The 27,564-nt window shown below is 49.5% G+C and overlaps 3 protein-coding genes across 3 annotated transcripts; all 3 read right to left on the bottom strand.

Moving 5' to 3' along the window:
• Positions 1-1,283: 1,283 nt before the first annotated feature.
• On the bottom strand, positions 1,284-7,258 carry LOC144178566 (uncharacterized). Its single transcript, XM_077706506.1, has 2 exons — positions 6,982-7,258; positions 1,284-1,976 (listed from the first exon to the last, which is right to left on the bottom strand). Exons 1-2 carry the CDS (start codon positions 7,169-7,171, stop codon positions 1,414-1,416), a joined length of 753 nt encoding a protein of 250 aa, XP_077562632.1. The 5' UTR covers positions 7,172-7,258; the 3' UTR covers positions 1,284-1,413.
• Positions 7,259-8,893: 1,635 nt separating this feature from the next.
• Positions 8,894-11,629, bottom strand: LOC144178567 (uncharacterized). Its single transcript, XM_077706507.1, has 3 exons — positions 11,200-11,629; positions 10,016-10,189; positions 8,894-9,156 (listed from the first exon to the last, which is right to left on the bottom strand). Exons 1-2 carry the CDS (start codon positions 11,396-11,398, stop codon positions 10,020-10,022), a joined length of 369 nt encoding a protein of 122 aa, XP_077562633.1. The 5' UTR covers positions 11,399-11,629; the 3' UTR covers positions 8,894-9,156; positions 10,016-10,019.
• Positions 11,630-14,729: 3,100 nt separating this feature from the next.
• Positions 14,730-17,048, bottom strand: LOC144178568 (uncharacterized). The gene is made up of 3 exons (XM_077706508.1): positions 16,810-17,048; positions 15,707-15,890; positions 14,730-14,979 (listed from the first exon to the last, which is right to left on the bottom strand). Exons 1-2 carry the CDS (start codon positions 16,988-16,990, stop codon positions 15,712-15,714), a joined length of 360 nt encoding a protein of 119 aa, XP_077562634.1. The 5' UTR covers positions 16,991-17,048; the 3' UTR covers positions 14,730-14,979; positions 15,707-15,711.
• Positions 17,049-27,564: the final 10,516 nt, after the last annotated feature.

Here is a 27,564-nt window from a genome sequence, read left to right on the forward strand (position 1 = left end):
ATACCGTGTATGTGTCATTGAAGCAGCAGTAAGCATGAAAATAAAGTTAATCCTAGACAACCAGGAAAAACTAAGAATAACCAGCTGAACCTTAGCTCACGCTACGTATATCGTGGCATAGCTGAGCTAAGCCACTGCTAATTTTTTCCCCTTAAATCCCACTTCCTGTGGTGCAATTCTTTACGGCGGTGTTGTGACCCAGTAACTGCTGTTATTTAAACAATGTTAATAAAAAGACGGTATATGCGGCTTTTAAGCATCTTGCTATCGCAGTGGTGCTCCTTGAACATGCGCAGCTTTTAGTGACATCGAATTGCTCTCGTGATCGATTCCTCAATAGTTTTCGCGGGCTCTGCAAAGTTATCTCGCAATGTTAGCATTGAACGCAAAGCATTTTGCTGTCTGCAGTACAAACCTAGAACGGGGTTCTTCCATAGATTTGGAAGGCCTCAGAGGTTACTCTGTAAGACGAGGACATTAGACGACTAACAACGGACAAATCGTGAAGAGTTCTGCAAATGTATCTCGCTAAATTAAACATTAAACATAGCAGATTTCTGCGCGCTGTTTGTCGGCTTTATAAAACGGTTCTACTAGGCTCCCGACGGTAGTAGTGTTGTGCCAGAGTGCCCAGCCCAAATTCGCTTCATCTGGCGACGCACGACGGCAGACCGATTCACGCGTCTGTCAAACCGCCTGCGGCAGACCTGCCCCAACTTGCTGGCGTCGCAGAGTCGCCTCTCCTTTTCCCTTCTCAACGGCTGGGCCGAATCATGCCTCGGACGACCAGCCCGCGGCAGACGCGCAGCGACATGCCTTCCCTTTCCCCGTCGTGGCGGCTCGGCTGACGCAACCGCTTCGCCTCCATTCGTCGGATTCAAACTTCGGCCAGCGAGAGTCCTGATTGGGACGATTCAAACCGCTCGCGGCTGCGACGGACTCCCGGGGTATAAAACCCGCCTGGAAGCACAGCGAGCGCGGCACTCTTCGGAGGCACCGAGTGGAGACGTGCTGTCGCCTTTGTGCGAGCCATGTAACGCTTTTGTTACCCTTGTACATACTGTATATAAATGTTGCTTCAACTTTTCGTCGGCTCGAGAACTTCATTGCTCTGCTCTGCACCGCTTCTATAGCGGACGGAGCAAGGCAACGTCGCTACACCGGTGACTGCGCTCGGATGTCCCAACAGTGGTGGGTACGGTGAGAGGGCCGAGTCCCAAGAGTGGTGACAACGTCAGGATGGCTGATTCCCAACAGTAGGCAATGTCAGAAGAATCTTAGTGTGTCAACAAAGAGAGAGGGAAAGTTTATTTGTTTACAGCATGCGGTGGAGCCGTGAAGGCCGGCCCAATCCTCACAACGAGGCTGCAAACATAAGAAGATGGCGGCGTTTCGGCGGATCTGTGCAGCATCTCACAGGGGCGGGACGACGACACAGAATGGGAGTGCGCAGGCATCGCGGCAGCACACTCGGCCCGTTAGGGGGCAGTTGAGGTCATCGCAGGTAGTGTCGTTGCGCCTTCCCTCGCACATGCCGGGGAACGGTGGCTGCACTTGCGGGCAGTGAAAACTGCTGTGCTCGAACTGAGTAAGCACTGGGGGGGTCCTGACGTGGCGACAGAACGGGACTCCGCACGGGTCGCGGCAGCAGACTCGGCCCGGTCCGGTGCAGTTGAGGTCTTTGCAGGTAGTGTCATTGTTCACTCCCTCGCACATGCCAGGGAACGGTGGCTCCACTTGCGGGCAGTGCAAGTGACTGTGGTCAAACTCAGCGAGCATCGGGATCCTGACGTCGATACAGAACGGGACTGCGCAGACGTTGCGGCAGCAGATCTTGCCCTGTGCAAGGCAGCCGACGTCTTCGCAGGTGGTGTCGTTGTTCACTCCTTCGCACATGCCGGGAAATGGCGGCTGTATCTGCGGGCAGAACCGGTTGTACTCGAACTGAGCCAGCAGAAGGGTGGTGTCGGGTACGCCTGAAAGGGGGAAAACGCGCTTCTTCATTCATTTCGGCACTGTTTCAACAGGGAAGTTTCTGAGCAGGCAGCACAAGCCAGCGGCGCCCTGGATCAAGGGCCCCACCGCCTGCGACAGGGCCTCACAAGCATGATGCCAGAAATCACGATGCTCAATCAATCAATCAATCAATCAATCAATCAATCAATCAATCAATCAATCAATCAATCAATCAATCAATCAATCAATCAATCAATCAATCAATCAATCAATCAATCAATCAATCAATCAATCAACAGAAATAGACTGTCGTACGGAAACTCGCCTAAGCTTCAACGCTGGAATTTTAGTGGCGAAATTTTAGGAAAGTAAAGGAAAGGAATGGAAAGCGCATACGTGGGTGTATCGCTGCCAAATCGGTCATGAGCCTCGGGCGGCTGCCACTGGCCAATCCCCTTTAGTAGGTATGTTTGAATTCTATGTAGATATTTTCCCGAATTTCGCAAGCCTGAAGCGTCTGAACCCAGTTATCGGCACCGTTCAAGCCAGCAGCACATCATACTCGTTTTTATGCGTGCAGACTTTTAGTTATCTCGCCCCATTTCCCAGCAGTTCCTTTGACCTAGATACAGCAGTGTTAATTTATTTTCCCAAAAACCAATCGTAGCTATTTTTAAAGAAGGCACAGGGATACTAGAAGCAAGACATTCTGGACCTGGACGAATTTTTCTTCAGCTGGGAAGTTTCTGAGAAAGCGGTGCAGCTTTCCTTTGTAGCCGTACGGCTGCATTTGAGGTGGATGCCAAATTTTCCTTCCCGAAAGCGCGCTGTTTCGCTCAGTTATGAACGTATGTTTAGGCTAAAAAATATCTAAACTTTCCGTAGCGCGAAATAGTGTTGACATACACGAACCGTGACTAGCGGTTCGGGAAGCTCTTCGCCTATGTGTACTTCACGTCCATACTCATTCCTATGGGAGCAATGGTTCTCAACGAAACCGCGGAAATCGGTGTCAAAAAAGCGATGCTACGAAAGCGTTGCATGACCGAATTTCACCTGGCGGACCACCGGCATATTTTTTCAGTTAAACCTGGGTATAACGAAGTTCACAAAATCTCGCAATTTTTTGTTACATCGAGGTTTTCGTTACATGCGGGTTTCGAGTTAGGGCCCGCGTGAATGAAGCGGAAACTAAACCAGAACGCTAGACATCAGTGAAAGTGGACTCACCCTTCAAGGACTTAATTCACAGTAGAAAACTGCGTTATTTGTTCCTGCTGCTTTCGCAAGAGCTTAGGCACTATACACGGCGCTCCGAGGAGGCAAGGTCACTTACCCCGTATTCACAAGCGTGACTTAATTATAAATTTTCATTTCGAAACTTTTTGGTTCCAAACGCGTTTAAAAAACCAAACTTATACTGAAAAGGGCGCCTTTTCGCGAACTTGATGCTTACTTCCGCACTCAAAAGTGTTGAGAGGGTGCCAGCTAAGATACTGTGCCGGGCGGCAAATGGCATTTACTTGCTTGTATTGACTCGAGAAAAGGTTTAGTTTTCTGGCAGCAGAACTCGTCACAGACGAACCAACACCTCAGATAGCAGTGGACGCGCCCGACTATAGACGCCGACAGCTAGGTCGTTTGCGGCGAGGGCGAAAAAAAGTGAAATGTAGCTACCCTTTCGACGGGGTGTCACGCTACACAAGCGAGACCTCGAGTGGGAGCTGCGATAGACATCGGATGGCGCTAGCCGCTCCGTTCATCATCACCATCAAGGCTAATTTTGTTTTCAGCTATTCTAGACGTTTTTATAGCTGCTGGCTCCTTAAAGTAGTGCGAGTATTCGGTAAGTTAGGGCGTTTCGCCAGCCGATTCTTTAGTGAAGTTCAGGAAACAATGACTGATCAGCTTAGCGAGTTCGTTACATCAAGGTTAACCGCCACAACGGCTTCGCTACACAGAGGTCACATGGGATTGAGTGGAGGTGGAAATGGGAAATTGAAAAACTTCGTTAAATCTAGGAATTCGTTACGCAGAGGTTCGTTAGATCCAGGTTTAACTGTATTGGAAATTGAATTGTGCTGAAAATTGAATCACGGGACATTGTTTGACTCTATTTCAACATTGTTATATCAATGAACACAGACCGCATTGAAGTTTTTTTTTGCGTGCGCTACGGAAAATAACAAATATGGCTTATCCCAGGCTTCAATGCGCATGAAATTCATTAAAGTGATATTGTGATCCAAGAATGAATTAAAACGCCAATATAAATTCAGGAAGTCTGAATAAGGGAAGACAAAGAAGAAAACACCATAAAATGCCCAAACACATTCTTTTAAGAGTAAAAATAATACTGTTTAAATTGTCCCTAAGGATAATTGTTTCTATAGGGAAAAAAAAACATTCCACTTTACTGAAGAAGATGAAGGTTTGCTTCAATTCGTGGTAAGTACCGCAAACTATCCCTTCTAGAGCGTTTATGTAGTAGGGACGACTGGTGCTTATCATTGTTCTGCCAACACATCAAGCTGTTGTAGTTTCACTTCAACTAGAAAAAATTTATTGGCATGCTCATCAAGAATCATTGTTATCAGCGATCTGTGATTCAAAATTTCTGCCGTTTCGCTCGCGCAAGAAGTTAGAAACTCTTGCTAAATATTTTTTCCCAGACTTTAAGTCTTCGCGTACGGGGTTTTCTTACTGTACAGCCATATAGTGCTTAAAGGGAAGCTGAAGCGCTTTCCAAAAAAATTGAGTTAGATTAACAGTTATATAGTTTCTTGCGCGCTGATTCCGAATATCACATTGAAATTTATCGTACACGAGTCCAAGTGGCATTTATCTTGTAAAAAGCGCGGCCCCATTTGAAAGACGCGCGCTTTTCGTCTTTTGACGCCCCTGATTGGTTGCGCCCGTCATGACGTCAAAGGAGGACACCCTTCGGCCGCGCGGGTTGTCGGAAGCATTGCGAACGATCGCACGGTTGCCTTTGCGGCAAGTTAGCTTGCAGTTTAATTTTCGCACATGACTGGAAGTTTGTTTTATAATTTCCCGTGCTGTTGGTTCAATTATCTTGGAGCTTAAATTTGCTTTACACGACAGAGAACCCCAAAGCAGTGACTGTGACGTCGACTAGTGGGTTCCATCAAAATATTTTTGAATTAGGCAACCAGCATAGGGGGATTTTATACCTTATGTTAATATTAGGTACTGCCTTAACTGTTTCTTATTATACACAAAACCATTTATGCCGAAGAATGGGCGCTTTATAAACAATCTACCAGCGAAAAGCACGTACGTGCACTGCACGGAAAAATAGCGTTCATGCACTGTAAACGTATATGCGAGACACATCTTGCCGGTACACGCATAAATCAACAAGCAGACTCTGCTTCCGCATTTCCTTTGTTCGTTGTCGCCCACCCCAGCCCCGTTACTCATCCCCGTACACAGACCCACACGCGCGCGCCATTTCGGCAGCGGCGCTACCGCCTACGCGATTGCTATAGCTGCACTTCGATGAGTGGCGTCTTACTGCTTCACATGCATTTATTCTGAAAACACTGCAGCATACGGATGCCTGCTCAGCATTATTGGCTGTAGTAGGGCTTGATTTTTGCTTGTGCGTTGCGCATTCTGCTACAATATTACGGCCACCTCGTTATAATTAACAGACCAGTCGGACAAGGCAGTTACGTTGTAGTTACGTTACCTTAGGTAACAATCACCAAACGTTTGTGATAATGAATCGTTGGCCTGTTTCAGCATTTCTAGATTTAAGCATTTACCGCGCTAGTCGGACAGAGGCCGTATATTTACTCTCCGCTCCTAATTTTTTTAGTATCATCATTATATATATCACCGATTATCACTGGAGCACACTTGAGGTTCAGTGACAACAAGTGCTTGCCAGGTTATAATATGCAGCCACACGGAATCTTGGGCAAAGAATTAGGCCCCCGCAGTCAACACAAATTATGGCATGGTGGTGGTTCGGAGTGGTGTTTTTTTTTAATTCAACATCACCTTATCGTGACATGTATACTTGCAAAATAAGTAATCTGGTTGTCTTGGTTCTTTTACTTTGTAGGAATACTGTTTACCTCTTAGCCGGGAGAGAACTTCTATCAGGATTGGCCCCTTGTTTTAGTTTCGCCAAAAAAATTGTTTTTTTGAACACTGTCCTGATCCCATCGGGAAAGGAAACCGACGCGTTTTACGAAACAAGTATTTCCTGAACAAATGTGACTTGATTTCTGGAATGGAACGAAACATCCCCGGCCAAAGTAGAGCATTATTCCCCATCCTTCCTAAATCTAGAATCTAATGTGAACATTCACGTCCGTCGCATAAAAAAAAAAAAACGCATTGGAGCGGTTTACAAAGTATTTAACGTAGTGTAGTATATTCTCTGTCATCAAGCACAGCCACCTCGGCTGCCACTTCCGTATGTTATCAAGCATCCCGGCGTGGCATTATTCTGCTTAGGAATACGGCATGATAACGTATGCCTCGTTTGGCGTTCGTGCATACTTTTTGAACACGAAAATTGTACAAATGAGGGCTATCAACCACAACAACGACAAGTATCATTCACAAGGAAACACGGCGAAAAGAGCATGGCCGAGGCGGCCGATCCGGCCGGAAGTCCAGGTATGACGTTTTTCAGCCGGTTTTCGCCCGCGCTCTTCGGTCTTCCGGCATCGCGCGGCGAGATGGGGGCGGGGCATCGGGCCACTTTTGTTTGCTCATTGCGCCGCTTCTATTGCATGTATTGCGAAAATATTTTTTACACGGGAACTATTCAATGTGTACTTGCTGCTAGTCAACTTTTCTTTTAATTCTAAAACCGCTTCATATCACGCTCCTGCACGAATACCTGCTGTTCGTTTTTAAACAAGCCTAAGAGCTGTCTCAATAACACGCGGTTGCGGACGTAACGAAATCCAATACGGACCTCCGAATATTTCTAAAGGGATCTGTAAAAGGCGGAATGACTTTGATTTACGGCTTCCAGCATACCTTTGACGCACCAGGTTCCACCGCAAGGCTTCCGACAGCACTCGAGACCCTGCCGTGCGCACTCTTCCTGCGTGCATTGACTGTAGGCGCAGTCACTGACCTGGCCGCGGATCGAAGGACATACGGCTACGGTCCAGGCGAACATCAGCGCCATCAAGGCGAGCGGTAGGAGAAAGCGGTAGCCTGCCATGCTGCAGCGGCGGCGGGAAGTGTGCTCGAGACTAAACCGCGGGCACCTCCATGCACGGTCTTATATAGAACACAACGCGGAGATCACTCGGACGACGTTCAAGGAGGCGCTGAGTTTCGCTTTCGCCTAGCGCGACCGCTCTCATCGCGAGACGCTGGGACCTTATCTTTGCTGCGGCGGCGGTAACCTCGCCCACGTGCACGCCGGTGTCAGCAGCGCCCCGTATGCTGCGCTTTCAGCTTTACGCGCCTGGGGATATCGGGGACCGCTCTGGCTACGGGTTCGATTTTTCTGGTTTCAGCCCGCGTCGGATGGTCTACCTGTCTGAGCATTTCCCTTACCGTTCTCTGCGCTGTTTGCGCTTAACATATTTCACGATGTTGTACCTGCTGTTGTGTTATCGAGAGAAGTTTCAAGCCTGCGGTTAATGACGCACGAACGCTCTAAAGGGGCCGTGAAGACAAAAACACCCCTTTTTCCTGATGAAAACGATGTTCATACAGTCCAAACTTCGAACAAATAATGGAGTTATTAAGGATAGCATATGAACCAATAGCGACACCCCAGCAACTTGCCGGCGATTTCTCGACGTCACAGAATCTTTTCTGAGCTATTGGTATATCCTGGCACAGGCCACACACACAAAAAAAAAACATGACTTGGCTACTGTATTAGGGCCTCTAGTTCCGTTTAATCATATAACTTGAACTAACCTGCATTTAACCCACTCGTAACTATGCTTCTAGCGCTGGCCTAAAACACGTCACGGCAACGCAATAGTTTTTTTTTATAGTTACCACGTTTTTGTTAAACACGCTTCACGGCTAGCATGGGGCTTAGTGGGCTACCACGGTCAGTGTATTTTGTGGCCCGTTTAAGCCTTGATAATGCATGGTGCGGTAGCGCAAGAATTGTCATTTAGAAAATTATGTAAATACGTGGACAACCCAAAGTTGTAACGTTCTTTTCATAGTAAAGTTTTTAAAAAGGGTGATGGTGTGGCAGGGTTCGCGAACATGAAGGTAAACAAACTGCAATAATACATCCAAGTAAGTCACTTTGTAACGAGTTTGACTGAGGGCGCCCAAAGGACGCAAGGAGCGACACGCTGCTTGTAGAGAAGAAATTCTAATGGCTTATTGTTGCTGAAAAGCATGACGAGAAATGCCAGAGGAAGTAGACAAGCGAAGTGGGTTATAGTGGCGCAAGACACCCAGATAGAAGTGTAAAGTCAACACGTGCGAATGCACCGCAGAGCTCACAGGCTGCGATTATAACAGCTCGGTATAATTGAGGTATGCATTAAACAAACATTCTTTTTCCCATGGATTCATAAAGGTGAACTAAATTTTGTTGTCACCAGCTGTACCTAGTGCGACCTTGTCTATAAGGCACTTCTTGGAGGGCGAAGGAGTAATTCAGACCGTCTGGGGATCCAATGACCGAGTGTTTCCATAATGGAGACGTAGCTTCCATCAGTGACTTGCACTCGTGGTTGACCGAGAGAAGGCAGTGTTCGCAGTACTGGTATGCTGCTACCGACCTCACACGGGTTAACTCGTGTGCTGCTGCAGATATCGGAATACTGTGCAGATATCCGGTTTGACGTTGCACTGCTTGGAGACACATGCTATTGGCGATTAATTACTAGGGTTGGATGAGCTGAAAGAGGCAGCACCTTTCCATCACACTTTTTTTTTTTTTTGCCACTGCGACAAGACGTAGAATGAAAGTAATTTTATTTGGCATTTTTTGGCCCCGAAACAAACGGAAGACGCAGACTCAATCAGGTCACCATCCAGTGCGCTTGCGAGGCTTCTGTACACACGACGCCAGCCGAAGTCGGCAGTTACGTAGCGGGGTCAGCATAGCGGCTGGCCCATGGCACGCGTCGCTCCAACTGCAGGTTGGCGGCCGTGATGTTGCAGTCACAGCTGTCTGGAGGAGCCAGGAACGCCGACCGCGAGCCCGGACGGGAATAAATCCTGAAACAGAAACAAGGAGTATCACCCGAAGCGTATCCCTTATTGCTAGCCTGCATAACGAAAGCCCGTGCTAAAAACGGTGCAATTTCGTGGGAGTCAATGCAGAAAAGGCGAAGTGAAACGCGGCATGTGGTTATCGACGGTACACGACATGGGGTCGCATGCGCGTTGGTGCTCTGCGAACGGGACACTCCGCCAGTGCTCCAAAGCCGTGGTAGAGACACGCTGTACGAGATAACGGCGAGGTATAGAAGGGCGGAGTGTACTTGAACATAACAGATTTGAAGAGCAATTAGCCAAAGTGAAAGATCGCAAAGCGCGGTGGTCAGAACCGACTAAACACAGGTAAAAGAGCAAATAATCCCAGCAATTGAGCAACAACAAACGCTGACCCATTCGCACTGCCGACATAGCGAAAGCGTGTAGTTTCTTTCCGAGTCGCAGGGCTGACAACGCTTCGACAAGCGGAGGTGTTGCGTTCTGGAGTAGATAAGGCCTGGACTTGCCCAGGCCTTAGAGACGCCCGAACGCAACACCTCCGAGGCACAGGGCTCCATCCTGGCAGACCACCAGATCTAAAGCGCTGGATATGGGGGCCCCAGCACCGGTATCTTGAATTTTTGCGCGCTACGGGTGCAGTGTTATACATCTGCAAATATTTTACGCTGTGGGGCAATTTTTTGTAAAAACAAAACAAACAAAAAGCAAGCGAGCTTGTGCATCTCCAACGCAGCGCAAACTAACGAAGAGGTGCCAGCGTGGACCGGCCCTAAAAGAAATGGGTGAAAAAAATTCGTGCGCGAAGCTTTGCTAGCTGCAAGTGGTGCGTTTCACCAAGCCAGTGTTCGCGGCGGCTTACCTCATCAGGGCAGGCAGAAAGGGTCGTTGCAGGGCGTGAAGCAGCAGATGGAACCTTTTTCCTCGCAGCGGAGCTGCTGGCAGGTGACGTTCTTGCCCTGGCAGCCTTCGACGGGAGACGGATGCGGCAGGCACAGGGGGACGAGCCTGCGGACGCGCCGAAGGTCGGCGACACCTGCGGTGCGCGAAATTGCGCGTTGAGCACGTGGAAACAGGACGAAAGCAATGTGCATACTAATTCAAGGGGCATACTTTTTTGGGATACGTGAACGCAAAAATGTTGGCCCGTGTTGCGCGAACCTTCCGGCCAGCAAGCAAAAAAAAAAAAATGCTGTTGAAAAAATGCTTCAACATGAACTAAGACCGATCGATCCAAACTAGTGAAAACTGACTGACATTGGGCACACACCTTTCCACATGCAGCGCAGAGGAAACCTTGGTCATATTTCGAGCAAAGCACAAGCATAAAACCGACCGTCAGTATGAGAGTTTTTTTTTTTTTAATTAACGCACGGTGGAGGTGGTTTTTATGGTACCTGCGAAACAAAAACTTACTTGTAAACGGCGTCGTAGAGAGGAGACAAAAGAAACACTGAAACAGAAGATGCTTCGAGCTGCTCGAAGAACAGAACCAATATGTTAAAACAGATCCCGTGTGAGCAGTTCGAACACGAGCGTTCACTGATGTGAACAAACCTCCGTTATTGCGCTCGACCGCGAGGGAAAGCAGGGGGGGGGGGGGGGGGGGGTAGTGTGACTTGTCAGGGGTAGCTAGCAGATACGCGGCCATTTTTTTTTGTTCTTCGAGCGTGAACGTGCAAGCCCGGAGCGCAGTGAGCATCAGCTCTCGCCAAGTTTAGCAGGCGTCGCGCATCTTGTGCGAGTATGCCGGAAGCATCCTATCCTTTGACAGTCGACGTGTACGTAATCAAAAAGTGTGCCTATAAAGTCTCGTTGTCCCATAGTTTATTCCTACAATACGCAGTCCGTGCCCAAGCGCGAAAAGCGACGATTGCACTCTGCGGAAGTAGTGCGGCATCTTTTCTAAAATCGGGCGTAGGATCAGCAATTTCTAACACTCCTCGGGCAGGAAATCTGAACTACATCACTGCGTTAATAGCGGTGGCTACCCTCATCGCAACCTTTGCAACTGTGAGGATTAGTCCCCACTAAGCCTTCACTCACCTTCGACGCACCACGTGCCACCGCAGGGCTTAGGGCAGCATTCGAGGCCGCTGGCCGCGCACTCCTCCGGTGTACAGCTGCTTTCCTGGCAGTCGCTGAGCACGCCCTCCGTGCTCGGGCACAATGCGTTGGCCCAGCTCACGCAGAACACTACCGCAAGCACCGCAATGGTGGGAGCCATATTCGACACAGCGCGCATAACTGGAGACGCGTGAGCAAATGCTTACGTTCGCGGTAGGTCTATGCGTCTTTATACTTCTATCGCGTCTTTTATCACACGTAATCGAATCGCCGAAAATGTTTAAGCGCACAATCTATTTCCCGAGCAGCTGCGCAGAACATTACTTTTAGGGTTCGTCAGTAATCAACGCACTTGAGCTCACTGACGAAGCAAGAGGAGGGCTGTTTGAGTCGCGACCGGTTTCACATGAGCAATCATTGCTCGGCGAGCATTTTTGGCCACGTCTGTTTTTTTTTTTTTATAGTTCTTTCCGATGCCACTGCCCCGTCTGGCGAAGAACTTGGTCCTCACTTGTGCGACAAATAAGGAAATCCTTATTTCTTCACTGCGTGAAAGCCTCTTGTCTCTTTTTGTCCTCTCTTCATCAGGCGGGCCTCCTCGGTCCACCACCGTCGTTATCGCGTTTTGTTTTATTATTTTAACGTGGACTTCACACGCGCACAAGTTCTCTGGGCGCGTCTGCGTTAGCTACTGTATTTTCAGTGAGCATGCCCATGCCATTGTATACGCGATGGTTTGTTGCGCGCCGCCGTGCAAGTCCGGCAGGCGTATGGCATAGGGCATTTTTTTTCGCGTGTTTCCCGTCACTTGGGTACGTGAGCAGCGGCGAAGAACATGTTCTGTGCGCCACCTCTCTAAGGCACTGTTACAAGCTTGGCTCCCATTCTAAGCGGCCACAGCTGTTTAAGAAGTTTGCATGTGTCCCGGGTGCTCCATTGACCGCCAAAAGCACACTGTTCTTGGTTAAACGTGGCGGGGCCCTGTTAGAGCTGCTTGGGCGCAAGTAAATAGACGGGGGATGACGTGGCCTCACGCAAAAAAAAAAAAAAAAAAAAGTTTCTCAACGCGAAGCGAAAGTAGAGAAGGGTTTCAAAATTTGAATGGTCTGAAACTGAAAATTTGAATGGTCTGAAAACGAAACGAAAGAAATATGAAATGACACTAATCAATTACCTCTATTTCATCTTTTATATCCTGAACTTCGTGTGCTCCCACTTTGTATTCTCTCTCTCTGGCGTTTGTTATACAATATATCTATGAACATATATGCAGCAATTGCGTTTCAACCACCCAAATGTACCAAATTTTTCTATTTGCCCTTTTTAGACGCCGTATTTTCCCCGCTATTTCTACTTTTGTGTGGAAGGAAGGCACTTGTGTCAACGCCCCTGTGACTACGAATTGTGCAAGCGATCAGTTTGGTTATACACGCAGATAGACAAATGAGGGGTAAGGCTGGATGGAGCGACACATACGCGAGCGTCATGCTTGTAAACGAAACAGGCGCACCCGCAGCCAGCGACGTAAGCGCCAATTAAGCAACCCTGGTTTTCACGATGTGCTTGCACTGGCTTGTTTTAAGATACTTATCTATTACGTAGCGTATCTATGAAAACCGCTTGAAAAGGCCCTGCAACACTTTTTTCAACTTTTTCTCGACATCTTGAATGCTTGCAGAACGTAGTTAACCGACACACCCAGTTAGGGGGTCGCAAAGTACCTCAGCCATGAGGAGGAGGAGGAGGAGGAATGCCTTTAATGAATGAAGAGAAGTCAGCCTGGCAGCGAGCTTGGCTTGCTACTCCACATGAACATGAGATGTGCAAAAGTGAAGGGAAACGAAAATACAAAAACTCACACAGACACTACAAAAGCAAATAAGCACACAAACTGACAAATGCAGGATCACGCACACGGCGCATGAATTACTGCTTTGTGCCTATCAGATAACTTAGGAACTTGCTCAAAAGATTTTTCCCTCTTTCCCAGTCTTGGCGCTCTTCGACCGCGGGAATTACGTTATTACAGCCGTGTAGCGGCTATTGTCCGGTTTTCCTTCATGGTTGCAGCAATGAAAGCATTGAAGAACTACTTTAATAAAATATACGTCATCCCGCCCTGCGAAAGTAGATGTCCAGCGCAGCTGTTGTAAACCACTACACATGCTGCTAGGGGAGGGTATGAAATGTTCCTCGTTGTTTCGGCGGGCTTGTGGCTTGCACTCGGCTTCTCTGGTGGCAAATGCTCAGTCTTGACGCATGCGCTCGGCGTCTTGGGCGAGAGCTGCTAGGTCCTGAATCGGTTTTCTTGTTTACGACGCGAAACTTTCCTACCAACGAGAGGCTATCAGCTTCGCTGTAAAATGAAGCCACAAGAGCAAAGCAGAGATGGAAGGAGTACCTGCTGCGACGAGCAAATCCCACGGCGCCTCTCCGTGCTGGGGATATCTATAGCTTTCGCAGTGCTTTCAGACGCGAAGGGCAGAGTGAAAGCGTTTATCCGAAGTGTTGCATTTCTAATGCGCTTTTAACAGCGTGTGCTCTGCATCTCAAGTTATCTTTACCGAAAGCAAGCAACAGCTATAGAGTTATGTGCGTCTACTTGCAGCCAGCGCAAGCGTAATCGCTCTCAGACATGGTTTGTGTGCACGTGGGGCGCTTCAGTACATTATTCACGACCACTGAATGAAACTGGCCGCACGCATACCAGTCGCCGTTGGCATACTATGCTGCGGCGGTAACTGGCGGTTTACTGTCCATACCTTAAAATAATAGGTACCCCGTACCTCCGCTAAAACGACTGTACTCGTTCTCAATGAAATTTAGCTTAGCATTAATAAAAATTTTCAACCTCCGTTTTGGTAGGAGTAATATGACGCCGCCTCCTCCACCCACTCCGGCGCGGCTCAGAAAAACGGTTTGAACTTGAATCTCTAAAAACCTAACCCCGTTGTTTCGTTGCGCTAGTTCACTGGGGGTATTACAACACTGAGAGCGGTCGTGTTGCCCTTGTAACATCGGCTGCGAACAAAACGACGGCGCTCCGATTTTTACATTTGCCCAAGTGGTCAGTCGGTGCTAACCCCAAGCGTAAAAGGCGCGCTACTCTTCGCTTTCGCGACGCATTCATTCAGCAACCCCATGCACGCTTCCAATCGCTTGTGCATTCCTCAAACAATTGGGAGATTTGCTATATTTTACTTTATTTTGTAAGTATAGGCCCCGGAAACTTTTTTTTTTTTTTGGATGAATCTCCCTCGTCCATTTTTTGTAATTATTAACACCCGGCATAGGTCATACATACGTCATTTCGGTGTTGTCTGGCAACACCTTGGAGGGGGGGGTGGAGGATAATTGTTCCCCCAGCCATGTGTTCGTGTAGTGGTGACGGTCGAATTTCAACTTAGGTAGTACCGCGCGCAGCGCTTGACGTCAGATTAACGGGAGCAAATTGGCTACCAGTATGCCAACGTTTCCATGTATTTTTGTTCTCAACAAACAACTGGAACTAAATGTTTGTTCAAGATATTTATTTGCCCCTGAAAGGACCGCGGAATCCGAAGCAGAACGAAGTATGCCTCTCCAAGGATCTTGCTCGGGGGACTCAGTTGCCTGCCTGCACGAAGGCCGTATCGGTGGCGTCAAAGGGCTTCCATCAAAGGTTCCCACACGCACTGCTACGGCCCGAAGATTTCCTCGTGCAGCGGAGCCCACCATGGCCCCATGGAGGAAACACGCACAGCAGCAGAGGCCCGCAGACTGGAACGACAAGTAAAAGAAAAAAATCACTTAGCGCCCAGTTGTCCGTGCTATCGCGAACGGTGAGCACCTGCGGGAGAATTGCCCGGAAGTTGGAGGTTTTTGGACAGATTGTTTACAGCGTAAGGGGGAGAGCAAGCCCGTGGTGGTTCTATCCTGGTCGTGAACAACGGTGGTAAAGTACATAAGCAATGTTGAGTCATATCTGTTACGGGACCAAAGGCAAGGAAGCAATACTTTTCTACAACCACGGATATGAAGCGGTTCCATGCATTGGCGGATCCAGAGGGGAGGGGAGGGAGTCCAGATGCCCCGAGTCCCCCCCCCCCCCCTTTCCACTTAATTTTTGAATTTATACACAAGGCGTTCCCGCAGCTCGTACACCGAAATTCCGGTGAATAGAAAGGCTACTACCCTCCTACTCCTCCATTATCACCGTCATCGTAAGTATCACTGTTGATACTGATCCCCCCTCCCCCCCCCCTCCTCAGAAGGACCTGTATCCGCCCCTGGTTCCATGAAGGAACGCACGATGTGGCGTAATGCTAGCAGAAGCCTTCGCGAGCAGTTAAATGCTAAGTGAATGGTCGTGTTATCACGCTTGAGATTTGAACGCATACGGCGACACAGGGACAGTCCCGAGAAGCCAAGCCATATGAGCCATCACGCCCATGGAAGCATCGCCCGACATTCAACTGCGTCACCATGCATGCTCCGGGCACCGTACCTCGATCAGGCAGGCAAGCAGTAGGGGGTGTTGCAGGCAGTCAGGCAGCACACAGATCCCGTGTTCTCGCAGTGCAACTGCTCACAGGTGACGCCATTTCCCCGAACCTCGCAGCCTTCAGCCGGAGGAGGGAGCAGCGGGCACTGCGGAACAGGCGTGGTCGCCTGACGCAGTTCGGGGAGCCCTGCGATGCACGAATACGATGGCAGTACATAGGAACGGAGCCCAAAATACTATCCCGGGTGAAGGCGCAGCAGTTGCTCCGGGCACTTGTTCTGTCATGCTGGAGGCATGCGTTACCCACTGAAATGGCTGTTCTACCCAAGGAGGCTCCTTGGTTCTACCTTGCCCTGCCGTAACGACGTTTTAGTGCCGACTTCACTCGGTAGAAACAGTATTCTTGACCTTGCCGCTCACTGAACCCGCTTTCAAGTGCAGAGCACTTTAGGGCTGCGCCTTGTCGTAGCTCGCTGTCGTCGCGGCGTACCCCGGCGGCTTCGGAAGCCAAGCAGTTTATATAGTCATAAGCGTTCGAAACTCGTGAACCGCTGGCGCTTGTCCTACATATCCCTCTTGTTCAGCGCAAGGAAAACTATAGGTACATTTGGGGCAAAATACACGTAATTAACCTGCAGCGCCCGGGTTCATTTATAGGAACGCTCGTTGGGTTGGTTTTTACTATAGTAAGCGAAAAAAAAAAAAAAGTGTCAGTGCAACGCCGGCACATGCGGGAGGAAAAGCAAGCACAAAAAGGAACAGAACTCCCGCTGGCGCAGTTTCAGGCAGGGGGCGCGCGAGCACTGCGAAGGCGGGAAATTTGGTTTGCATTGGGTCGTAGCAGTGAGCTAATAACGGCGCCATAGCCCGTTTTGGTGAATCACTGCTCTGCACTTCCGAGAGTTTTCACATTGGGGGGAACGGCTTTAATTTTTTTCCCTAGGATTGCGTGAGCTCACTCAATATGGCTCACTTTCCGGCTTCTGGAGCAGCAACCTTTTTACTTACATTGGACTGTAAAGCTGCTCTAATGGTAAACTACATCACTGCACGCATGCGACTGGGAATCTGCTCATGTAAAGCCACGCAAAACCTTGCACGCTCACCTTCGATGCACCACGTCCCACCGCAGGGTTTGGGGCAGCATTCGAGGCCGTTGGCCGCGCACTCGTCCGACGTGCAGCTGCTGAAAGCGCAGTCGCTGAACACGCCTTCTGTGCTCGGACACAGAGCGTCGGACCAGCTCACGCAGAACACCAGCGCTAACACAACGACGATGGGAGCCATTTTAGACACAGCGTGGGGCGATAACGACGTCTGGGTAAGTGGCGAGGTTTCCAGAAGGCTGTGGCCCTTTTAAGCATTTATCGCTTCGATTGTGACACGTGATCGTACCTTTGTGAACCAGGAAGTCACGCCAGGGTTCCGGAACAGCTGCGCAGAACGGCTTTATACTCGGCAAAGAAAAGGGAACGCTGCTCACAGGCACCAAAGGAAGTCAGCAAAGAAACGTGGGAGAGACTGATAAGTTAATCTTCGTTGTCTGTTTCTTTTTTGTTCCCACAGTGGTGTCCTCAGTGTTCTTGTATTCTCTCCCCTCTCCCCACCCCCTTTTTTTTGTTTATTTACGTCATATTCGTGGCGATTTGGTGGGTTTGCATTTTACGAATTCTTTTTTCTTCTTGCCACCACGTCATTATTTTAGGCTGTGAGCTTAATAACGCTACACTTAGTTCTACTTTTCCCGCAAGAAAAGAAGTGTCCACGTAGCTGCTTGCTTGCCTGCAAATGCCGTCGTAATACGGCGGTCAGGTTGAAGCTTGGGCCAGTTTTGGTTCAACATGATTGCGACTACAGCGCAGAAAAACCGCACACAAGAACAAGAAAAGAGTACGCAGCACGAACTTCCAACTGAACGTTTAAAGGGACCCTGCAACGCTTTCGATAAACGCTTTCGCTCTTTCCTTCGCGTCTGGAAGCGCTGCTAAAGCTACAGTTATCGCCAGCATGGAGTGGCACTGTGTGATTTGCTCGTCGCACCAGATACGCCTTCCGTTTCTGCTTTGTTTTTGTGGCTTCATTTCTAAAGTTGTCATCGAAAAGCGTTCATTGCTGCAACTGAAGGAAAACCGTCCAACAGATGATGGCCTCTGTAACGTAATTTGGGCCGTTGAAGAACGCCAAGACCGGTAAAGAGAGAAAAATCTTTTGAGCGATTTTCCAAGTTATCTGTTGGGCATATAATTTCTGGCTGAGGTACTTTGCGACCCCCTAATCTAAGTACGGGGTGTGTTTGGTGACCGCGTTCTGCAAGCATTGAAGATTTCAAAAAAATAAAAGCATTTTGAGAAAAGTATAGGTTTGGTTCCGGTTCTCGGAGAAATTTATGTGTTGAGGGGAGTGAATTTGTAAGAAAAGGAAGATACTCTGATACTATATTATCCAGGTGGCACTAATTCAAACCTCATGTGCCCCGTGTACGACCCAGGCCTGCTCAAAGCCAGAGTTACACCTTCGATGGAATTATGGTCATATTACCTTTCATTTCTTCCGTTTCTCCTTCACCCGTCTAAACCGCGCGTCTTGTTTTGCATACGACTTAGCCGACGTTTGGGAACATGCTATTCCCACTTTGCTTATTTGACTCTTCCTTAGGTCATGGTGCCACCTAATACCTTCTTCGAGATGTTTCAAATACCTTTTTCACTCGTGCCTATGCTTGCGGAGCAATGATATAAATGACGTGGAGATTGAGTATTACCAGCAAATGAACGTTCATGCGGAGGCTGTTTTCTCCCGGAATTCGTCTACTTGCCACCTATGGCTGTGCCTATATCTGCCGTAGTTTGTGTAGTCAGCAAACTGTCCTATACCCGGTTACAACTTAAGAACGGCAACGGAAGTTGCCACTGTGCCTCATCACCTCAGCCGGATGTTACTCCGCCTGGCGCAAGTAGTGCGTTATTGGGAATATTTTGAACGATGCGAGATACGTTTTAGTTATTTTTTGGATTTATAATGCTTATAAACCACTGCAGCGACGTCAAGCAAACTACGTGAGGAAAGGCAGACGATACCACGCATTCATAGCAGTCTCCTTTCAAAACGCGCGCGCCCGTTGACATCCGGGTCCGTCGCTTAGGCATAGTGATACCGTGCATGAGCTATTGCCGTTCTTAACTTGTAGCTGTACCAGGTTTAATTCTCGGAATTCCCGCTAGGCTTCTCTTCCATCAACTTCGTGAGGATCTCGCGGGCACTTTTGCAAAACAAGACTAGCTAGAATAGGCAGCAGCTGGCCTTTTTATTTATTATTTGTTAGCCACAACAGCAGTGGAAGAGTCGAAAGGAAAATGCTTTTTGTTCGAAGATTTATTTGAAATTCGGCGGCAAGTGTTACGCTTGCGGGGTTATGACCGCAAGTGTTACACTCGAAGTTTTCCAGGCAATCCAAGGCTACAGGTATATGTAGCGCCGGCATCACGGGCTCCAGCAGTACGGTTCCCGTATCTCACACCGGTTGCGGTACTCTGGAGGTAGAACGGTCTGATGGGGTGGCAGTCTGGAGGACAGATGGGGTGGTGGGGGCAGACTGGCCGCCGAGTTGGCTGCTGGTGTTGTCAACTGGAACGACGGGGACAGACAACACGCTCAAGTTAGGCTAAAAGCGCCCACGACTTGCACGCATAATGAACAGTGATAACGGTTGACGCAAATGTAAGGAGTAGGCCTAAGCGTGATATCTAACACGACACGAAGCTGGAGGATTTGTGAATTCGCCGCGCCAAGTTTAAAATTGTTTGCCGTGTGTTCGAAATATTCGAAAGTTCGAAATATTGCGTATTTCGTTAGGTTTGTATAACAAGTCAATTTTTGTTTGTTTCAAATTGCTACATTTTACATGTGCAAATCAAAGTGTTGAACGTTTTTTACACACTGGCTTTATATTTGTGCCAACTTTCTTTTTGCCCTCCATCGCGGTAGTTTCCGTGTATTTTGTATTTTTTTGTGATGCATTTGCTTTGTACTACTCCCCTCAATATTGCCCAAGGCCCATGAGGGTATCTGAAATAAATAAATAAATAAATAAATAAATAAATAAATAAATAAATAAATAAATAAATAAATAAACGCAGCTTTCCGGACGGAGGCGGGCGACTCATAGCCAATCCGTATGCCCTTACCCGCGAACACGGAGCTCTGTGCCCGCCACGGAGCAAGAGTAAAATAGGAGGGGAAACTAAGCTTCCTGGGGCAGCCTGATAACGTCACAAGCACTTGGCGAACGTCAAGTTTCCGGCATCTGGCGGCAAACGAAGGAAGTAGGCGGTCATCGCCACGGCCGGCGCGCGTTCTGTTCGCGCTCGCCCAGTCCAACCCGGCCACGGCATCGCGTCGGCATTTCGCCGGGCCGCCGAAACATTCCGTGGCCGAAGCGAAAGTGTGTGCGCTCTATTCTGCGGTTCCGTTGGCTGAAGAGCCCGCCTTCGCGATTAATTTTCTGTCAAATTTAAACCGGCAGGTACGAGCGAATAAAAGGGGAACTTTCTTTTAATGCATAAGCAATCTTGCGAGAGCACCCAAGATACAAACCTGTAAACGCAAAAAAAAGTAAAACCTGTAAACGCATGGCCTTATCTCGCGTGCGATGCGCTCGAAGCGAGTTGAGTTTCACCGGCGCTACGTCCGAGATAAACGCGCGTTCCGTCCCCGCGTCGCGCAGCAGCTCGAGCGCATAGCGATTCACGCCTTGTGGCAAGTGCTCTAAACAGCGGTATTGCTTTTAATACATTCAACCAGGTGCCGCTGTCAAATTGTTCGCCGCCGCAGCTGCGGAGCTCCGTAGGTCACCGTAGTTATCATGAGCACAATGAAAGGAAGGGGGAACGGCGATTGACTAAGCATTAAAAAGGGGCAAATTCTACAGGAGTATTGTGGGATGTTACGAATCGGCAAACGCCGCCGTATTTTCCCGCATCAGCCTCCACGTGCGAAGCCACCCCGTGCGCCCGCGTGTCGGTGAATCATACTGTCGTGTCTCGCCATGCCGGGTCAGACACCTCGCTTTGCAACGCGCCTCCGGCGGTTGCCAGTGGCACGCCAAGATTCTTCACGGACGTGCGCCCCACTGTGCGCCCCACTGCCGTCAGGTGCCAGCACGTCGGTGAGTCTCGCCTTGACAGGCCCGGCTCAGACGTTTCGCTATCGGCGCGATCAACATTCGATAGCGCGCCCCGGCACGTTTCAAGGACACTCTCTCCCCTCTCTCGGACTCCACGTGCAACGAAGCCATCGATGACTCACGAACTGTGGAAAGAGCGTTGTGTGTGTCTGTGACGTTCGTGGCGTGTTGCTACTTGGCGTTTTGACCGATGCTGCTTTTGGGTATAAATAGAAGCAGCCCAAACGCTGAAAATCATTCCTGTCTGAGCAGCGAATCCCTGCGGTCGCTCTGCTCGAGTTCTGTATTGTAACCTCGCCCGTCGGGGCATTGTATGTTTTTTTGGCTTCGGCTCACCTCTCGCTATGAAGTAAACAGTTACGTTAGCCTACTGCTTCTGGACTTCTTCACGGCTGCAACAGCGGCTGGCCGCTCGCATCGTACGCGCTACCACTCGTATGTCGGAGGCCACGGAGCTCGGATCGGGTACCCCCGCCCGGTCGCAATAGGGATAAACGCTGTGGGGATCAGGGTACCTTGAAGGGAAACCGCACTGCTGGTGCTGGTACCCGTTGCTTGCATCAAATGAGCCCACTACTCTGCCGGAGTCGGCGTTTTTGTGCAATAATTCTTTTTACGGGGATGTCGTCATCGTCTCGCAGGCAGCACGGGGTGAGGCAAGCCGTGAGACTGATCGAGTGTCCTCGCAGTAAAGCTGTTCGCAGGGCGTGCGTTAAACCGTCACAGACTTCAGCGGCCGTCACAGACTTTAGCGGCAGCTGCAGGCATCGGGTGATGCATGCGTTGCAATTGCGCGGAAATGAAAAGCCGGGCGTTCAGGAACACCCGGATATAATTTTTTATTTATTTAATGCCGGACGAGTGTTTTTTCCAGCACCCAAAACAGCATTTGTCATGGTGTGGCGAGGGCCGCCACGCGTAAGCTATTTTCCCAGTTTTCAAAACGTGCGTGTAGTCCATGTTTGAGGGCGGCTTGGACGGAAGAAGGCCTGTTATGTTTGAGTATTTCTGTTAGTTAATAAAGACCGCGGCGGCTCATTCATCGCTGTTGTTTGCCTTTGTTATCTTTTTTGTGTGTTTCTGTTTCCATGTCGGCCGGGCTGACGTAGTGCGCAAGGGCCTCTTCCTCGCGTCCTTGTCCTTCCTCGCGTCCTCGGTTGGGACCTATCGAGAAGCTGACGATTATTTTCCATGTTTTTTTTTTTTTTCGTGACGCCAGCAGAGTGTGTTACTTTTCTGTTTAACGATGGGAATTTACGCCATTGAGAACGCCCACAATGGGTATAAATGCGAGTGTAGCCGATGGATATATTCGCGGCCCTCGGTAGTGAGACGAGAACTGCCAGTCGAGGCAGCATGATAGGGGAAACGCGCCGCGGTGTCTGGAGAGGTTGTACTGTCCGACGTTACGGGGTGTGCGTGAATTTGTCGTCGTTGTAGAGCTGTCTCCACGACGGTGCAGATATGTGACGATGGGGTGACAACTCTCTTATAATACGTGCGCGAAGCAAGTTCTACGAATACGGGTGTGGCGTAGAGCGCAGCTTGAGGCGTACATGACGATACTTGGTAGCTAGGGCCACCCAAGGTATGATTGGTGAGCGCCGCGAGTTTCTCAGTTGAGTTCTGTTTCCTTGTTGGTTGTTTGCTAACGTTGGTACGAGAACAGTCTGCAGGTACAAACCTGAGAGAATTTTGGGTCGCATGACTATTTGTACTTGGACCTACGACTGGTTGTTGCGGCCAATCAGTGGCCTAGTGGGAGTTAATTGATAGGCCCTCCCCACTTGTTTTTGCTACGCCCCTTTGAGAAGAGGAGCTTTTGTAATAAAAATGGCGTATTTGTTTTTCTGGGGAGACGAACGAGTCGAATATCACACGAAAGCTGACCCGTCGCAGACGTTGAGCAGACGCAAGAAGATGCGGGAGACCCTCGCGAGTCAGATATGTTCCGCTAAGTGCCTTTCAGTATGTCTCTGTTTTCATGTAAACAAAGTTACATTTATTCTATGCCTTGAATCTAAACGAACGTCATTACCCCTGTATTAAACGTTAACCTAGAGCCTCAAGAGTCCTCAAGAATTTCATTGCCGGAACGGGTGACTACGTTCTGCAAGTATTTAAGATTTCAAAAAAAGTTGAAAACGTGTTGCACGGCCCCTTTAAATACTTGTGCGCGTACCAACACTACATGCTACCAGAACCTACCAAAACCTCCTTCCATGACGGCATTGTTCCTGCCCAGGCACCTACAGCCGGGTACAAGTTGTATTTCTTTTCTAGCCCGCCGCGGTGGCTCAGTGGCCAAGGCGTCGCGCTGCTAAGCACGAGGTCGCGGGTTAGATTCCCGGCCGCGGAGGCCGCTTTTCTGACGGAGGCGAAAAGCGAGAACGCCCGTGTGTTCGAGATTTCGGCACACGTTAAAGATCCCCAGGTGGTCAAATTAATCCGGAGCCCTCCACTACGGCGCGCCTCATCGCCTGCGTTGCGTCGGCGCGTTAAACCCTACAATCAATTATCAATCAATCATTTCTTTCCCAAACGGGAGCGGCGGTTACTATCTAGACTGTCTCTGCCACTGTCTCTGTCAGAGACCTACATATCTGCATACATGTGGGGGCATGCCCTACTGCACCCCCTGCTCCTGTGGAGGCGCGCAGTATTAGACCCACAAATCATGACGCTCACCTTTGACGCACCACGTCCCACCACAGGGCTTAGGGCAACACTCGAGGCCCCTGGCCGCACAATCTTCCTTGGTGCAGGTGGTGTATGCGCAGTCGCTAAGCCCGCCTTCCGTGCTCGGGCACGACGCTTCGGCTCAGCTTGCGCAGAACGCTAGCGCTAACCCGACGAAAATCAGAGCCATATCGGATGCAGTGTATGGGGCTGACGTAAATGCTGAGGGTCCCCGGAGGCAGCGCCGTTTTAAGGACTTATCGCGTAGCTTATCACAAGTGGCCGTACCGTCATAGAGAACTATGGTACCGTGCTGAACGCGAGGAACCGCGCCACATTTCCTGGACAGGTTCGCAGAACGTAGATTGCGCAAGCTTTGTCTCTTGCGCTGCACACGGGAGAGAAAGAGAAAAGGCTGCTCGCAGTCATTGTCAAAAAAAGAAAAAGTGAGAAGGAGTGATCACTAAATATTTTCTTGTTTTTTTTTATTTCTGAGCGTTGTCCTCAGTGTTGTTCTTGTATCCCCCCCCCCCTTCAAACACACACACACACTCTTCACAGCCTTTTTTTTTTTAATTTTTCTTACGGCATGCCTGTCAGCTGTGGAGGGCTTGCGTTTTACCCTTTCGCATAAGAAAAATTTTCCCTTTTGTCATAACGTCAGTATTCCGAAATGCGAGAGTTATGAAATTTACATAAATTTCCCGATTCTACGGATTGGTACTCCTGCCATAAGAACCCGTGCCATTTCTTATTCCGGGAAAAAGTTTTCATCATACAATAAAACGTATAAGAGTACAGAAAAATGCCGGCTCCCTCAGTGATCTGCTGGTGTCCGATGGCGAGGCCTATAAAGTGGTGCTTGCCGGTTCGAGGGTACTAGTATTTGAAAACGCGGAACGCAGGATAATTTCCAGTGTTTTTGTAAAGCTATACGCCGTAAACTACGGAAACTAAGGAATGGCCGTTATTCAGCATGCTTAAGTTACAACGCCGTCTTGACGGGCAAACGTGGTATACTTGTCATTACAGCCGTCCTGGGGAATACACGCCTCCCATATAACCGCGTGAATTTAATGCAGGGATCAATGAATCATTTACGAAAGTTCTTGCAACTTAGCGGTTAACTGACCCTTTATTGTGGGATGCGTTATTCAGCTACCAAAAGGGGTACTGAAGTGAAAATCAGTTTCAACAGTAATACATAGGTTAGTTTATGCCTTTAAATTTTTCCGGTGTTTTTCTTGCCTGGAGACCGCTGTATTTGTCAATAACGTTGTCGATAAAGTTTTAGATACCACCAAAAAGCGAAAAATTAGGAGGCTGCGGCAGGAAGTACCGTCATATACTTCGCACGCACAGACGTCACTGTAGCGGCCATGTTGCAGCACGGGTTGCACAGTGGAAGGCTGTGAACTTATCTACCGCTGTTATCTCGAGCGGCGTTGGGAAAGCTGAAAGCAGTACTCCAGAAAGGGCTGTGATAACGCCACATGCAAGCTTTGTACATACGGAAAGCGGTTAGGGATGTGCCCAGCTGCTTCGCTGTTTTAGGGGCGAAGCTCCTTAAGGCGTGGGTCTGTCCATCCTTGACGTATGTATGTAGCCACCTCTAGTTTAGTTCTTGGATTGTTTACTAGATGGCGTGGCTACCTCTAGTTTAGTTCTTGGATTGTTTACTACATGGCGGTACTTGTATATGATGAAAAGATGCGCTTGGATTGTTTACTAGATGGCGTGGCTACCTCTAGTTTAGTTCTTGGATTGTTTACTAGATGGCGTGGCTACCTCTAGTTTAGTTCTTGGATTGTTTACTAGATGGCGGGGAGCGTTGTAATAAAATCCGTTCGCTGTTGGCGCGCGCTCGGAGTCGCCCGATGGATAAGGCTGCAGAGCGGCGAGCGCGCAAGGCGGCCGCCGCCAAGATCCTGCCGTACGAGAGCGGGAGGCCGAAGCGTGTCGTCTGGCTGCGCGACGACGCCGCCAAGATCCCAGCGTTCGAGAACGATAGGCCCAAGCGTCACGGCAACGGCGCGAGGACCCTGCCGTACGCGAAGCGGCACGGCTGCGGCGCGAAGAGATCTCCAAAACGTCAGAGAACGGGAAGCGGCGAGAAAGCGCGCGTATCGGCAGGCAGACCCCGATGCAGTGAGAGCTCGTGAGGCGTCTGCAAAACGCATCAGGCGAGCTCAGCCCCAAGGTGCCGACGCGCGGTTTAAGCGAGACTTTCTAGACGTTACGTTCGGACACAGATGTAGTGGGCGAACTTTCACTGAAGAGTCATGGTTTTACCGATGATTTCCCCTCAGGAGCTTCGCCCACTCATCATCATTCACCCCGTGGATATGCTGTGAATTTTTTTCAGTTTCCTGGGCGAGGTTTCGAGTTGAATGGAGACGTAATCTAATCTTTACTAATCTTTATTACCTTGTGTTGTCCCTGTGTGGGTTTCTTTCGCTATATTATTACTGTATTTTTGAATGTATGATTTTAAAACGACTAGTCTTTTCGCTGGAAAAACAGGGGCCCTTCTCCCTTCGTCTGAGACCCGGCTGCTGCACCACACATGGATTTCCTAACTTGACGCTGAAATTTCTCCATGACTGGCAGGCCCGGCTCGTTTTGTCCGCAGTTTTTCACGTCTCCCAAAGTGGAGCGCGTTAGCACGCGTTACAACCAAGGAGGTTAAAAAAAATACACTTTTTTTTAACCTCCTTGGTTAGAACCGGCGGCAACCGGCTTTGCGAACTCGGCGTCTGTAGAGCGAGCTTCGCGAACGCAGGTCACGGAAATGGGAAGAGCACGCTAAATATCACGCCACGAACGCTGGGCAGCGTTAAGGTCGAGCTGGTCGACGCCGGGAGCTCCCCAAGAGGCGCACGCTCACGTGCGCTCGGTACTTTTTTAACAACAGAGCTGTTGCAGGTGGTCGTAATGCGTAGCGCGTAACGCGTTAAAAATACAAAGAAAATGGTGAGGGCTCCGTGACTGCGGGCCTCGCGGCGACCACCGAGCGTCCCTGGCACGTGCAGTGGCTCTAGCAACAAAATAAAAGAAAAGAAACTGGGGAAAACTTTGCAGAGTGCCTCGCGTTGCCTAGAAACCAACAACGCCACAGCTTGCGCAACACCTTCGCCACGGAACCTCGACGCGACTCAATGAACGCTGCGCATGCGCCGTGCACGTACGCGCCGCCACTGCACCCCAGCTGTCGTCAAGCGCTAGCGCGCATGTAATGCTCGACATGAGGAACACGACGATATCGATGCATATGACTAGCACAGGGCAAAGCGACGGCGGAACATGTCAATAAACAATTTCAAACTTGTACAAAGTCGTGGTGATGTGTCCTTCAGTGCTTACGTAGAAAGAAATCCTGCAGCTTCGCTATGGTTCAAGCCTTGCGCGAATTAGTACGAGCTTCGCCAGTTTCTTTTCCTTGGTATTTTTTGCGAGCTCCTCACGTGGCGCAAGCCCACGCGCAAGCCTGGGCGACGCCAGAAGCTCCTCATAAGGCGCAGACTCACGTGCGCTCGGGCTGAGTTTTCTGGTAACGCTTGGCGGCGGAACTGAGAGCTTAAACAACTCTGCTTTTAAAAAATCGCATTAGTGCCAACGGCCAACGGATGTGCGGATGCGTTGGTCACTGTGGGCGCCGCCATAGCAGCTTGGATGACTGCTGCGCCGCGGGGGGAGGGAACAGCATGAGGGTATGCTTAGCGCCGGCTGACCTCGGACTTCCTTTTATAATCGCTGTCATCGTTTCCTCTTAGCGTTATTTTTTCTCCTCCATTTACTATGGCTGCGAGCCGTGGCGAATTGCCCCAATTGCGCCCATACTTAGGCTTAACTTTTGGCCAGGTGTGACATTGAGCCTTATGACGGGCCAAGCAGCCTGAGATCTCTTACAGTGCGTAAAGCTGCGGGTACCAGTTAAGTGCGTTAGAGCTCAAAGCATGAATTAACTTAGAGGTGGAACGTGCCCGCCCGCGCCTCTCTA

The sequence above is a fragment of the Haemaphysalis longicornis genome, unplaced genomic scaffold (assembly GCF_048455015.1).
Source record: "Haemaphysalis longicornis isolate Haplotype H1 unplaced genomic scaffold, Haemaphysalis longicornis Haplotype H1 scaffold_4, whole genome shotgun sequence".
NCBI lineage: Eukaryota > Metazoa > Arthropoda > Arachnida > Ixodida > Ixodidae > Haemaphysalis > Haemaphysalis longicornis.

Coding starts and splice junctions, on each gene's coding strand:
- LOC144178567 (XM_077706507.1), bottom strand. CDS start 11,398: ATGCGCGCTGTGTCGAATATGGCTCCCACCATTGCGGTGCTTGCGGTA. Junction 10,190..11,199: donor TGGCACGTGGTGCGTCGAAG/GTGAGTGAAGGC, acceptor CGCGCACCGCAG/GTGTCGCCGACCTTCGGCGC.
- LOC144178566 (XM_077706506.1), bottom strand. CDS start 7,171: ATGGCAGGCTACCGCTTTCTCCTACCGCTCGCCTTGATGGCGCTGATG. Junction 1,977..6,981: donor TGGAACCTGGTGCGTCAAAG/GTATGCTGGAAG, acceptor TCCCCCTTTCAG/GCGTACCCGACACCACCCTT.
- LOC144178568 (XM_077706508.1), bottom strand. CDS start 16,990: ATGGCTCCCATCGTCGTTGTGTTAGCGCTGGTGTTCTGCGTGAGCTGG. Junction 15,891..16,809: donor TGGGACGTGGTGCATCGAAG/GTGAGCGTGCAA, acceptor CGTGCATCGCAG/GGCTCCCCGAACTGCGTCAG.